The sequence below is a fragment of the Strix aluco genome, chromosome 33 (genome assembly GCF_031877795.1).
Source record: "Strix aluco isolate bStrAlu1 chromosome 33, bStrAlu1.hap1, whole genome shotgun sequence".
NCBI lineage: Eukaryota > Metazoa > Chordata > Aves > Strigiformes > Strigidae > Strix > Strix aluco.
The window spans coordinates 2,421,702-2,436,411 of record NC_133963.1 but is presented as its reverse complement, the minus strand read 5'-3'; the positions used below and the strand labels follow the sequence as shown (position 1 = coordinate 2,436,411).

Genomic DNA, 14,710 nt, shown 5'->3' with positions numbered 1-14,710 from the left:
ATGACGTTAAGTAACGATGGTCATTTATTACCTCGGCAAACTTTTACCATCATCCTCAGTCTGGTAAATCATTCAACAGTGACTCTCACTAAGTAAATGCCACCTGCCATTCAAAAAGCCCCCCTTCTAATCTTAAAGCTGCCAACCAAATTAGCATTACAGCACAGCACTGCCAGCTGGGATTAAGTTATGACTCCTGACTTAAACCAGACCTGGTCTGTGCCACGTTTGCCAATGAGTGACATGTATTTAACAGAGCAAACACGGAACAGCTAACCAAAAGCACCATTCCTCAAGTAGTTACCAACTGACCAGAGAGTTTCCTTGACCGGGTACTCGAGTCATCCTCTGCGGTCTAGAGAAGTGGTCTGTGCGGTGGGTGGGGAACTGGCTGACAGGCCGCACCCAGAGGGTGCTGGTAAATAGCTCCTTTTCAAACCGGCAACCTGTCACAAGTGGGGTCCCCCGGGGATCGATGTTGGGCCCAACGCTGCTTAAGATCTTCAGAAGTCATCTGGATGATGGGATCAAGTGTGTCCTGATGCAGTTTGCTGACAATACCAAACTGAGTGGGCAAGTGGACACTTGGGAAGGGAGAGCCACCCTGCAGGATGACCTGGATAGGCTGGAGGAGTGGGCTAACAAGAACCTCAGCAAGTTCAGCAAGGACAAGCGTAAGGTCTTGCACCCGGGAAAACATAATCCAGGAGTGCAGCACAGGCTGGGATCTACCTGGCTGGGGAGCAGCTCTGTGGAAAGGGACCTGGGGAACCTGGCGGACAACAAGCTCAACATGAGTGAGCAGCGAGCTGCAGCGGCAAAGAAAGCCAACGGGATGCCGGGTTGCATCAACAAGGGCATCACCAGCAGAGATAAAGAAGTCATCATCCCACTCTACGTAGTGCTTGTCAGGCCACGCCTGGAATACTGTGTTCAGTTTTGGTCCTCACTACCCAAAAAAGACGTGGACGGGCTGGGGAGGGTGCAGAGGAGGGCCACAAAGGTCATCAAAGGACTGGGAAATCTGCCATGTGAGGAAAGGCTGAAAGAATTGGGTTTGCTCAGCCTTGAGAAAAGAAGGCTTAGGGGAGACCTTATCACCATGTTCCTGTATTTAACGGGCGGCTACAAAGAAGATGGAGACTCCCTTTTTACAAGGAGTCACATGGAAAAGATGAGGGGTAATGGGTACAAGTTACCTGGGGAGATTCTGATTGGACATAAGAGGAAAATTTTTCACGACGAGAACAATCAGCCATTGGAATGATCTCCCCAGGGAAGCACTGGATTCCCCCACACTGGACACGGTGCTGGGCCATCTTGTCTAGACTGTGCTTTTGCCGAGAAAGGTTGGACCACATGATCCCTGAGGTCCTTTCCAACCTGGTATTCTATGATAGATTCTATGATCACTGGAGGACACATTAAACAAGTTTTTTTTGCAGCAGCAGCAGCTCAAGCAATCAAACTTCAGTTAACATTACAGATCTCACTAACAGCAGGAGGATTATAACTTTGCCATCTCAGACTTTCTTCCATGTAATTCTAATGACATCATTATGTCTGCAGCAATCTAAGCGGAGGACCCAAAGCAATGAAAATTCATTTTCTTAACCTTTTTGGTTTTTTACACTACATTCTTCAGATACATTTCCCACAGGTGGCATAAACTGAACAAGAACTGTGATGTTGCCAACCGAAGTGGAAAACAAATACATGATTTTTTAGGGCAATTTTGAAGACAGATCAGCTGCTTGCTCTGGATAGCATGCCAGTCAGAAGAACAAGGTGGGAACAGGAAAACAGAACTGACAGTGAGACTGTCTCCTTTGGCAGCAACACAAGCTCATAGAAACCACATCTTAAACAAGCAAAATTCACACCGACACTCCTCATTTACAAACAGTCATTGTAACTTCTTACAAGCCATCTCAAACAGTCAAGTCTCACCTGGCCTAGAAAACCATTTATAGTATGATAATACATGAAGATTTAAAGGAGAGGTGTATATATATAACTAAGGTCAATGAACAGATTTATGGAATCTAGGGAATTTCATGGGATTTATGGAATACTGTAGGAGTCTGGGCCGCGCTGGGAGAAAGTTAGTGCAGACAGAAGAATGCAAGGACGAAGACAAGGCCAGCAAAATAAGGCTGGCAAAAACACACAAGATAGCAGATAAGTGAGAAACACCTGTGGGCAGCAAAAGCACACAAGTCTGAGCAAAACAGGGTATGAGATAAGGGAGTTTTGGCAAGTTTGGGGCTTTACGTGCTAATTGCAATTAACCAATGCAAATGCTTGTAGAGGCGCGTGAACAGCGCGTGTAGATGACCTGTAGCCTATCAGAAGATAGATGAGTGCGTGTACGGAACTGAGCAGAGTATAAATGTAACCAGGATTGGAAAAAAAAAAAAAAAAAAAAGATGGACGACCTGATCATCACATTGGTGTTGCGTCGTTTCTGTTCCCGCACGGAGAAATAAGGACAAGAAATTTTCAGCCGTGAACTAGGGACTTACTTGTTCTGTGGATTATTTTTTTTTTTAATTTCTTTTTTCCTACCATCCAGCTCCAGCCCGTGAAAACTGAGGTCTGTTTCTAGAGGAAAAGTGTTCAGTGGTTTTGGCTATTGAAGAAAGGATGGCTCCATATCCTGCCTTCCTTAGGGAGTCCTGTTTTAGTGGATGAATGAAGAAGGTGGAAGCAAAATGTTTGGACCTTTTGAATGATGTCCAGGAAGAAAATAAATCTGCACGGGCACCCTGAGCAAAATTTCTTAAAATAGGGTCAAGAAGTGCAGAGAAACATTTGCAACTTTAAAATGTTAGAAGGGAAAATACAACTGCAGTTCTTTCTCAGTTATCACCTATCAGTTGTATTAATAACTGACACAGAACTTCAAGGGGTGAAAAGCGATCGAAGCGTAGACTCTTACAGCAAACCTGTCAGTGCTTTAAATAATGCTGGGTTCAGTGGGTTGTCATACAGAGTCCCCTGAAAAAACCAGAAGATGGAATTAAAAGAAATACAAATTGTGGGCTCATGGCATTTTTTTATCTAAACATAGCAAACATTAGAATTAAATAACATGATAATATGCTAGTTTTAAGTTCAGACTAAAAATAAATAAGTAACTCCCACCTCCACGCTGGGGGGCGCAGGGGGGGAGCGCCTGTCTGGCATTTGTACTGAGACTGTTGTTGGATAATTTATTTTAAGGTTGGGCAGGTCCTCCACCACCTCGTGGATGTGAAGTTTTTGTGAGTAAGATTCCTCATGATCTGTATGAAGATGAATTAGTTCCTGTTTTCGAGAGAGCTGGGAAGATCTATGAGTTCAGGCTGATGATGAGATTCAGTGGTGAGAATCGAGGCTATGCTTTTGTGATGTACACTGCTGAAGAGGAAGCCCAGCTAGCCATCGAGATTCTTAATAATTACGAAATTCGTCCAGGGAGATTTATTGGTGTCTGCGTAAGCTCGAACAACTGCAGACTATTTATTGGAGGGATTCCAAAAGAAAAGAAGAAAGAAGAAATACTGCGTGAAATGAAAAAAGTTACAGAAGGAGTGGTAGATGTCACTGTTTGTCCAGATGCCACCGACAAAACTAAAACTCGTGGCTTTGCTTTTGTGCAATACGAATCTCACAGAGCAGCTGCAGTGGCTAGAAGAAGCCTAATCCCAGGTAAACCTATTTGGAAATCAATTGAGTTTTGGGGGAGTGTCTCTCTCCATTGTGTGGGGGCGTGGGGTGGTGGATCATCACGATTTTCCTTTCTTGAAGGGATTTTGAGAGTTCCAAAACTGCAGTAATGCCTTTCAGGTAAACTTTTTTGGTTCATGAATCAGGGTTTTGTGTTTGGGGTTTTTTTGTTGGTTTTTGTTTGGTTTTTTTTTTTAAAGAAGCTGAAATTGAAGCAGTTCCGGGAATGAAAGAGCGCACATCTCTTTTTATAAACACAAGTTACTGTAATTTACACCAGGATATCTGTTTGCTGGGGCGCACATCCAGTTTTCATTAGCACGCACTAGTCCCTGCACATGAACTCTCTTAAAGCTGAGCTTAACAAATACCACGCTTGGAATGTGTCCCTTATTTCCTTTGAGTGTCATGAATGATGTTATTGATGTTTCGTATTTTAAAAATGTTTGAAAGTAGGTCTTTAATCTGTTACTAGAAAATAATTTTAAGAGTTTAACAAGTAGAAGATGACTTTTATTTGCACCTCATTTTATACATTTTGAGGGTGGGAAAGTAAAAGGGATAAAACAGACAAAGAGGAGGGAATAGGTAAAGGTACAGTTAAAAAGGGGAATTCTAGAAGAGAAATTAAGTAGGGAAGAAATGAAACAACATGGTTGGAGAAGCAAAGTCATTAAAATGGATAATACAGCCTTGGTGTTGCTGAAGTGAATGACAAACCTCCCTGTATTTATTAAGGCTGAGATGTAGGCAAGTCTTGCATTAACTGCTGATGGAGGGTTAGGAAGGAGCGTTACGTAAGACTGATACAGGCCTTGGAAAGTAACGGGAGAAATACGGCCAGATCACGGAATGTAAAATAAACTGGCTGTGTGATATGAAAATGTTGGCTTGGAACGAGTCACAAGGTGGGATTTTTTTTCAGTTTGTGGGTTTGGTGTCTGCTGCAACATAGAGTAAGGCTTGCGCTAGTGCCTAGATATTTAGATGACTTTTTCCAGTTGTTGACCTCGCTTTTTAAAGTGGTAATATTATTAAAAAGTAAGTAAAATAATATGTTGCTTATGGTTGCTTTATATGTGCATGTCTATGCATGTCACAAAATCACAAAGTCTGTGTTTCGACAGCTTATGGTGAACCCAAAGGGTAGAGATTTTGAATCTTTGAATTTTTTCGGAGTCTTATTTTCTTTAATAATTTCAAGTAGCAATATTTTGCATATTTTGCTTAAGCAGATGCAGGCAACAAACCCCAGTTTCGTGTGCCATGCATCATGTTTGCTTTTTATAGAGGTAGTTGCTAAGAATGATTTTGTTTTCCATGGCATATTTCTTATTGATGTAATGCTCCTTTGCTGTAGGAGCACTCCAGCTCTGGGGTCATACCATTCGGGTAGACTGGGCACACCCTGAGGAGGAAGCTGGTGAAAAAAGAAGGCAGAGAGTTAAAGAATTACGTGTAAGAAATTCGCTGAGATCTACTACAGAGGACACAACTAAAGCTGAATTCGACAAGTTCAAGCCAGGAGCAGTTAAACGTGTAAAGAAGCTGAGAGACTATGCTTTTGTTCATTTTTTCCACCGTGAAGATGCAGTTGCTGCGATGTCTGCAATGAATGGAAAGTGCATTGATGGAGCTAGTATTGAGGTAGCGCTGGCAAAGCGAGGTAAGAAAGGAAGAGCTTGGAAGCAGCGTTTTAATGCTCAGCTGAGTCCTGGTTCTGAAAATCTCTTAGGGTTTCCTGACAAAGGAGCTGGTCATCAAAAATCCTTAGGGGAACCAGCAAGTCCTTCAGTTCGTCTTAATGGTCAGCGTAGTCCAGGCCCCTCTGAAGTTGAAGGGTGCACATACCCTTTTTTCCCAGGCACAAAGCTTACTCTAACTAGCAGGTATTCTTTAAAACCCAGTCACTTCAGTTCTGCAGTGATGCATCTGGATTATGTCTGCAATAAAAATAACTGGACACCACCAGAATACTCCTTGTACTCAACCACAACTCAGGATGGGAAAATACTCCTGGTGTTCAAGGTGGTTATTGCCAGTATTGCAGATGGTTATTTCATGCCAGACAAACTCTGCGCGACAGTAGAAGGTGCAAAGGAATTGGCAGCACAGTTCACACTTCTACATCTACGTAAGTATAATGTTTCTAATGAGTCCTAGAGCCAGAGGTTTGGTTGTTTTTTTTTTCTTTTGGTGTAGAATTGTGTCTGTGAAGAATTACATTGGAGGTGATGGGCTTGTTCAGATAATACAAACTAATTTCTTGTCTAATTGTGTGTAGAAAGCTGGGGGGGTTTTGGGTTGTGAGTTTTCTTGTCGTTTGGTTTCTGGGTTTGTTTGTTTTGTTCAGAACTGGAGCAATGCCAGAGTCGTTTGGGAGGGAGTGTTTTGGGGTTTGGAGTGGTGGCAGGCAAGTTCTCTCCAAGTTTCTTCTAATCCCTGGGAAGTTCAAACACGTTGTGCTTCAATTCGTCTTGTTTCCATGTATTAAGACTGCTGTGTCTTTTCACATTCTAGTTTAGAATATCAGCCTTCTTGAGCCATGGACTTCCAGGTTTGAAAGGAGTGGCATTCTCTGTGGATAGTGGCTGCTGCGTGTGGGGCGGGCAGTGTCTGAGGCATCAGCCTTGGTGATCCTGTAGAGTCAGCTCTGGACAGAAGCGCAGTGAGATCACACACTGCAGTAAATAGTCCTTTTCTGATTAGCTGTGCATGCGTACAGGGCCCAGGACTGCCTCCACGTGATTTAAAGCTTGATTCTGCTTTGGGAATGTAAGGAGGAGAAATCAGAACAGGTGAAGAAGTGTTTCCTAAAATGCTTTTACTTCATAAAATTTGGGCCCAGTGAAACTAAATTTTCAGAGATATGGAAACAGAAATAGAACTGAAAGGTTAAGTGGAGTCCTGTGTTAGTGATGACTCTTTCTGTTCCTGAGAAATGCTTGAAGAAAGACTTTTCTGTTCCCCTCTATTGCCGTCTCCCCCCCTCCCTTTTTTTCCTTCCTTGTTTTTTTTCCTCTCACCTATTCTAGTTTTGGTGGATTGCCAAAGCTGCTGCTGATAGAGAACTGTTAAAATGGCGCTGCCATCCTTCTCTTCCTCATACTGTTATTCAGCACTTGCTCTGAAGGTCTCTGGGGAGATTTTTCTTTTGGATGAGTTTGTAGCAGACTTATTTCAGGCTTGACTATGATGCCTTTTTTTTGCAATGCATATTTCTTCTTGATTAGAATCTTGCTGCTCCTTTGTTTTGATTTTGCATGCCCAAAAGGTCTTACAGGAAGGAGAATCTCCAAAATGCAAAGCCTTATCCGTTGTCTCCGCTTTAGCAGTGGTGTTTGGTTTGCATTAGTAGGTCACCTGCAGAAGGTGATACTTTCAGATGGTCAAAGTGATGAGAATTACTTATTTTTAGTAAGAAAGTATCTGTGCCTGGTTTTGTACACGCTGTGGGTGGCATTTTAGTGGTTGAGTGTCTGTTCCCATTTTTTTCTAGTTATGAAAATTAGGGCCGTACCTTTATAACCTGTGTAATCCTGAACACAAACGATAACAAGGATGCTAAACTCGAAATGATGGTGTGAGACTCTCCTTCTTTAAAGAAGGATGAAGACAGCTTCAGGTTCTATACTTGACCATGCACACCTGCCCCTTTTGTGGCTTAAAGATAGCATTATCTAAAAATATTTTCTTTCCTACACGTTTTTGGGAAAGAATCACCAGAACAATTAAAAAACATTAGACGGAGAATGATTATTCACAGCTGTGGTCAAATCCAGAATGCAGATAAGTTGTTGAAAAATTAAGGAAGTATGTGTTGAGATTTTTATCTCTTCAATTATAGTTGCAAGTACTATGGGGAAAACATTGTAAGGTGAATTTAAATGAACTATTTTAAAGCTTTCTAGCACTTCAGTGTACCATATGATTACAGTTCATGTGAATTCTTCCTTGGAATTCCCAAATCCCAGGTTTGTTTTTAAAAGCTGTCTACCTAATGGCCTAGTGCTAGTAGTGCTGTCTTGTTGTCTTTGAACTATAAAACTTTTTTCTTTCGGTGGCCTCTTTGGACTCTTGTTTCTGAGGATTTGGCCTCACACAGCGTGTGCAGAACCCTATTTCAAAGCAAACATGCATGGCTGACTTTGGAAAGATACACCTTCCGTGCTGATAAACACCCTCTTTTTGGTGTTGGCCTTGCCATGATAGTGAAACATAGTCGTAAGGAGCCTAGAATAGAATTTCTTTTCCCTCTCTAATCTACAGAAGTTGTTTATATTCCAACAGGACGTTGAAAGAAATGTCTGCAGCTGAAGAGGAGTTGCTGGATGTGACGGAGGATCCCTCCTCACTGAAGTGTCTGGTGGATGGTTTCGCATGTTGAATGATGCTGCATGGATGCAGGTGTTGTGTGGTTTGCGGGGGTTTTGCTGCTTTGTTTTGGTTTTTTTAATAAGCAGCAGTGATTTTGAGAAAAGTCTGTGTTTCTTCTTGGAAGCAATTTACTTTTTGATATCAACGACATCACCCTGCAGAGAATCAGTAACGCCCTCACGATCAATGTAGGTGCCTGGCCCTATGCCATACTCTTCATTCTGGAAGATAATTTATATCCATTTAGAAATAGCAAATAATGACACAATACCCATTATTTCTACTGAAAATTTGGAAGACCATTATGTCCTCAAACACCTAAGTACAGTTAATTCTGACCTCAAAGCCATCTTGTGGGTTCACAGGCAATTTGATGGCCACTTTCTGTCTACCTTCACACAGAAGTCTCCAGCATCCAGTAACAGCTACTTTAGTTTTAAAGCATTTCATGGCCCACCATCACATTCCCTTTTATATCACCACTAAAGCATCCCCTCCAAATTTAATATAAAAGCTAGCATTTTTACCCGATGAGAACACCGAATGAACACAGCAAGCAAACAGCTTTAGAAGGAATACATCCGAAAGTTTCAAATATCAGTAAAAGGTTGGGAGGTCAAATAACTTTGCGGGAACTTATCAAGTTAAGTTGTATTTAAAACATTGACTTTATATCTTTCCTCCTTGTTTAAAAACAAAGGGTTCCAAACTCACAAGAACCAGCCTCAACCTAAGAGCTCAGTTATGCTTAAGTGTATATACAGTTGTCATTGCTCCAGCTGTAGCCACAACAGCCTTAAGAGGGAAAAGGTCTCTGGCACCACTCCAGTACAGCGCATATATGGGGCCTAAGAATTCATCTTCAAATGCCTTAAACAGGCACTTAATGCAACAGTTTACAGCATAACTGCAGCTTTTCCCCCGGCTTCTTTGTACACAGTAACTTTGTGTTGCAGAAACGCAGAAAACCCCAAAGATTCCTAAATGCATCTCCGAGGCACAGCAGCTACTCCCATTGAACACGACAATGTACCTTGCTGAGGACACAGTCACACAGCATGCCATTCCTTGGGACCGCTCTGCTCCTTCTGGAGACGTCCCATCACCACAGCAGGTGGTTAGTGGAAGGGATGGCAGCAGGGGGACAAACGTACCAGAGGTCCAGCTTGTTCGCTGCAAGGCTGATCCTTTAGTTTATTTTCTTCCTCCACGTCTCCAAGATAACCATCTACAAGTTCCCTGAAGATCTCCAGGCGCGTGTCAGCATCTTCTTCAAGCCGTTCTCGTTCGTAAGAAAGGCACTCACTAGAGTAGGGCAACAAGTCAGATACAAGCTAGCTAGCAGGAGCTGCTAAGAAGTTATTAGTACAGCTGCTATAAACAAAGATGGGTTTTTCTTTATTCTGGCACAAGAGAACAATACACAAATGGTGTTGCTACACCAAAGCAGAAGTGTATTTCCCGCACACACACTCCTGAAGAATGAGGGGGAGACATATACACACAGGTTATGGCTGACACTTAACTACAAGCATTGTTTCTAAGCCTCTGGAGCCAGAACACCCATCCAAGTACCACTAAGGCTGCAGGAACCAAAGGATTTGCAAGTGTCACTCTTTCTACAGACATCCTATCAAAGCTCTTCCGTTAGGGAGAGCTCTGCAGGAACACTGCTGACAGATTACACACACCCCCCTCCATCCCCCCCAGATCAAAGCCTTTCCTACACAGTATTTTTCCTGAACTCATAGTCCAAACACAAACTGATCTATTACCAGAGGCAGGAAGTCTGGCAGGAGAGTGTGGTCTCTTATAGCCAAGGGACAGGTTTAACAAATAAGTGAATTGAATTTCTTTTTTTTTAATCAGTAACATTAAAAACCACTCAAAGCTAACTTACTTGAAATATATTTCCTGCTCAGCAAAATATTGGGCAAATTCCTGCGTCACCTCTGCACGAATTTGTAGCTCCAGCAGTAACTTCTTCTTCTTTTCAGCAAGAAGTTTGTTCTTCAACTCTTCTGTGAGACTCAGCAGCATCTGGAATTACCATTGGTATTAAGTTTTTCATAAAGAAATGGTTTCCCAGAAGTGAGATTTTCCTCATTCCTCAAACACTACAACACCACTTTACTCGTCCACCTGACAAAAGCCCTTCCACTCCTTTCATTAGCTGATTCATAAACAGGAAGATTTGTGAGGAGCTCAGAAGATCTCTTTGGTCCTAACGCAGCAGTTTATAAGTTTGCACAGAGCAGGCATTTGTAAAGAACATCCATTTGATGACCAGAATTGTTGAAGTTGTCTTAAACAGGCTTAAGCTCCGCAGGATTTGGCTCTTGTTTTCCAGAGGCTCATTTTGGGGGCAATATTAATGAAACCTCCACAAACCAGTTTCTAGTCCTCCGTTCCCTCCTCGTCTTCCCTAGAAGCGACTACATTTGCTTAAGGAACAGTTTTCAGCGTTTCCTTGTGCAGAGAATACAGAGGAACAGTCTGTATTGCTAAAAGCAGGTAATACTTGCTGTGCATTGACCATGGGCTCCCAAAGGGAGAGAAAGCCCAATCTGCAATTCTTACTGCTTAGTCTGTATTTAGACACATTATAGAGTTTGCCCACAACAGGCACCACACCATGAGTAATCCCACTTTTAGTTCTTAATGCTGGATTTAGATAGAATAAGGGTGATCAGAAAAAAAAAAAAAAAAAAGAAAAAGGTGGGAGATGGGGAAAACCAGAATAATACCTTGCTTCAAGACTCCATGCTACGCTAATTCTTAACACAGCCCTGGCACATACCATGTACTCTTTTTTCCCAATAAGAACTGTATTTTCTAGGTATTTCTGCACTGCTTCTTCTCCTGACATATGCTGTTCCTCCCCGTCATTGTCATCTTCGATCACATCTTCTAAGCTCCTGTCCCATGGGGCAGTAACTCTTTTCCTTGAGATGGGCATTTTAGTGTGACTAAGTAGTGAGGATGTTGTTGCTGATTTCTGGCCAAACGACTGATCCTGGACAAGAACAGATGTGTCCATAGCTAAAACCTACCCAGAAAACAAAGAATAAAGTCTTCAGTACTTTTTAATCCTCTACTGGCACTTCCAAGACAGACCTGTTGCACTTCCCTAGAGGTCTCTGAGCACAGCACTCCCCCAGTCTATCCTCTGCTCAGAGTCACTGCTCAGACCAGTTCCCAGCTGGAGCACAGAGGAGGCACTTTAGAGTCTAACCCTTCTCTGGACTGCAGGAACACCAAGTTTCACTGGCTGGACAACCTACAAGAGGGTTGCCACCTCACGCACCAACAGATTTCTGTATTTCCTATCCTGAGTTTCCAGCTGCATTACACGAATGCCATCCCACAAACTCTGTCTCTTGAGCAGTTCTATCACCCTCACAGTCTGCTCCTTTTAGTGTTGTACTTAACCTGCTTAGATGAGCCCACATTCTAGAGGCCTGGATCTCTTGTCCTTTGAACATATCTAACTGTCAGCAGAAGTTTTCCATGGCTTCCATTAAGGCTGCAGCACCGATCCCCAACACTTTTGTCTTCCAACTCCGCCAGGGTTCTATCCCTGCACTTACTCCTACTCATTCTGCCTAACCTCCACCTTCCCACTGAAGCTCCTGAGGACATAAAGACGACCTTTCAAATTCTCTTTGGTGCTCAACCTCTATACCTCAGGTGAGCAATATTCCACATTAAGATAGCAGTAGTATATGGGGCAGCTAGACTTGCTCCTAGGCGAGAGCATGTTATGACTACGGAAGAAAAATTCACCCAGGTCTCAGGGAATTTCTTCCAAATATAGCAAGAGTCTTGTCAGGCTGGATATTTTATGGGAATTACGGATTTTTAATAGGACATGTTCCCACTCCCACAAAAAAAACCCCGTATGTCCCAACAAAGCCTTTTTAAAAGCTTTACAAGGAAATAAAGCCTGACTAGGAGCAATTAGAAACTATGATTGCAACATGAGGCAGAAAAATCCAGTCACTAAATTCATGTTCTCAGGAGTGAGGGAACCTGCTCTTTAAAGGCAAATCAGAAGTACGGATCAAGAGAAACTGCAACACACTTACTTTTTGTGCAGTGGCCGAGAACTTTAACACATGGAGTGTTTCATCATATGCTGAAGCTCACTGGCTTATGTTTACCATCACGTATACCTTCCCCTTTGCACTGAAGGATCCTTGAGGGAAATGAGTTAACTTACTCTCCCGAAAGGGGATGTGCTGCTGCGACCTTTGGAGACAAAAGAACAGATGAGCAGATGCTTAATAATGTCCAGCCAGTGTAAGAGCTACCCAGCACGAAGACCTAAAAACATTTATGAAAGCAGTAGTCATTAAATCAACTAAAATTGTTTTGGACTAGATGCAGCTGTTTGCAGAGAGACTGTGAGCTGTTGTGACTGCTGCTTTAGCCATCACCTCAGACAGGCGACAGCAATACAGTCGGGGGGAGCACCTGAACTAAGGGACTGTTCGACCTTTAGCCTTGGGCAGGTCACACAGCCTCATGCTACACCAAACTATACCCCAACCTCTCTCTTCCTTTCACCGTTAACGAAGAGAACACGTCTAGTCCTAGGCATGCAGTATCCAACACCATCAGAGATCTCTCTCACTCCGTATCCAGCCTCTGAGAACGGACAATAGCGAGTGCCTGGGCAAGGAAATGAGCACACACCAAACACATGGAGACACTTTTCAGAACTTTCTTCCTCATCTCCCAGCAGTTTGGCACTTCCTAAAAATCACAATTTGTGCCCTTGAATTTAACAGCTGGGGACATCGTGTTTGATGCTTATAGGAAATGTTATGAGAATTCCTAAACCATGACTGAACGCACACTTGCCACCAAATGGCTTGGCTGCATTTTGCACACACAACAGCTCTTCAGTTACATGGACAGTGCTACAGAACTCAGGAAGGCAGCGACACTCCTACCAGAGCACACAGACAGCTCATGAGTAGCTTTGCTGCAGGACTGACAGTCCAAAATCAGTTTAAGGAATTTACTGCTTCCTATGCAACTGGCAAGGGGCAGCTATTAACACTTTAAGAGATCATGCTTCAGATCATTCCTTCTACATTGGTAAAATCCCGAGTTATTAGGATCAGAAAAAGACATTCTGAATCCATTACCAGCCCTCTAAGCAGCTGCTCGTTTTAATGCATCCCTCCTGTCTGGACAGAACAGGAAAAGAGGACAGACTGTAACTTCACAGAACATAATCAGGAACACACGCTAGCAAAGCTTTTTCACCTTGAGGCGTTACAGACTTTGAACAGGCGTCAGGAACAGTGTTACAGGGTAAGTGAATTTGGCAAAGCACATCCATCAGCAGCCTGGGTTCATTTAACTTCTGGGACAGAAACAGCTCTGCGAATGAGAACATGTGCAGAAAGCAGTTCTGGACAGTTCTATCCAGTGTGACTAGATAGCGTACTGGTTTTTAGACAACTAACTTTTTGTATTATTTCACTCTTATTTAGATCCCCAGGCTAGGGCATAAATAGCAGGAAGGCTTTCTTTTGTCTGCATACGGTTAGCTGGATCAGGAGGAGAGTGTGCAAAGTTATGTCAGTATTTATTAAAAAACAGACAATTTTGGTCAAACGGTGCCCAGTTATGATAGCACAGCAATGTTCTGCTGATGAAGAAATGTTACACTAGAAGTACATAGACAGTTGAGCTACTTCATAAGGAGTAATAAAAGGCTAAAAATGTGACTCTTACTATGGCACTGGTGAAAAGGGGGTTTTCAACTTACTCCAAAGTTTGTTTCTTTGATAAACCAAGCTCAGAGGAGTAAAGTTAAATCGCTAAAATCTATGATAGCATGCTTAAAGGAGATTAGAGCTGATGATTTAAAGAGCAAAACAAGGCAAGTTTAAGACAACTTTGGCAGACCGACAAGTCTATACATGTTTCTGCCAAAAACTTGGTGTTAGCATTGCCTATTTTAAACAACAGCTTTTAAACACTGGAGGCAGCACCTAAAAGCCACAACCAGTTTGCAAGTCGTAAAAGGACTTACTCTGACTGCTGACAGTTCCTGAGTGCGTTAATGCACTTGCCCAGAATCAGCAGAGAGGGGTTTGTATTTCCACTCTCTTTCAATCTGTGACCTTCACTGTGGGCCTTGGCATATCTTTCTGAACCAGCAAGATCCCACAGTGACAGTCTGAAAGCAGATAAGGAAAATTCCCTTTATTTACCTTAGAACATGCACAAATGATTCACTTTTAAAAACGATCGCTTTTTTTAGAGGAAGAATTTCCTGATCTTCATCTGCACAAACACTTCCATCCTTTTCAGTGTTGCTTTCCCAATCAAATTTTACATGACTTCCTGACAAACCTTTTCCCAACACACCTCCTCTTGCCCCTCCCCTGCCCCCTCTTCCTTCTGAGGACTCAGAGGAGTTCAGGTGTACAGCGGGCTGACAGGACCTTGTGCTGCACAGAGGGGACAAGGCACAGAACAGCCCTGCAGCCTGATGGCTGGAGGTAGAGGGACAACAACTGTGTGACGGTAGGAACTGGGGAAACCACCACACAGGCATGAGTTTCTACCAGGCAGCACTGGGCGTATAGTGCAGTACCAG

General features: G+C 42.9%; 2 protein-coding genes across 2 annotated transcripts; one reads left to right on the top strand and one right to left on the bottom strand.

The window, feature by feature from the left end:
- Positions 1-5,874, top strand: LOC141916983 (putative RNA-binding protein 46). The gene is made up of 4 exons (XM_074809984.1): positions 1-10; positions 1,768-1,911; positions 3,226-3,693; positions 5,072-5,874. Exons 1-4 carry the CDS (start codon positions 1-3, stop codon positions 5,872-5,874), a joined length of 1,425 nt encoding a protein of 474 aa, XP_074666085.1.
- A 2,100-nt stretch (positions 5,875-7,974) lies between these two features.
- Positions 7,975-14,261, bottom strand: LOC141916982 (kinesin-like protein KIF20B). The gene is made up of 7 exons (XM_074809983.1): positions 14,141-14,261; positions 12,177-12,339; positions 10,889-11,137; positions 9,989-10,128; positions 9,243-9,393; positions 8,221-8,309; positions 7,975-8,104 (listed from the first exon to the last, which is right to left on the bottom strand). The coding sequence occupies exons 3-7, from the start codon at positions 11,126-11,128 to the stop codon at positions 7,975-7,977; spliced, it is 750 nt and encodes a 249-aa protein (XP_074666084.1). The 5' UTR covers positions 11,129-11,137; positions 12,177-12,339; positions 14,141-14,261.
- Positions 14,262-14,710: the final 449 nt, after the last annotated feature.

Bases quoted from the DNA above. Each gene is read 5' to 3' on its own strand.
- LOC141916982 (XM_074809983.1), bottom strand. From the start codon at position 11,128: ATGGACACATCTGTTCTTGTCCAGGATCAGTCGTTTGGCCAGAAATCA. The intron at 10,129-10,888 runs GTATGTGCCAGG...TGGTAATTCCAG, and splicing joins TTGGGAAAAAAGAGTACATG to ATGCTGCTGAGTCTCACAGA. The intron at 8,105-8,220 runs GTAAATTGCTTC...GCATCCATGCAG, and splicing joins GATGTCGTTGATATCAAAAA to CATCATTCAACATGCGAAAC.
- LOC141916983 (XM_074809984.1), top strand. The intron at 1,912-3,225 runs GTAACTTCTTAC...ATTTATTTTAAG, and splicing joins CTCATTTACAAACAGTCATT to GTTGGGCAGGTCCTCCACCA. The intron at 3,694-5,071 runs GTAAACCTATTT...CCTTTGCTGTAG, and splicing joins TAGAAGAAGCCTAATCCCAG to GAGCACTCCAGCTCTGGGGT.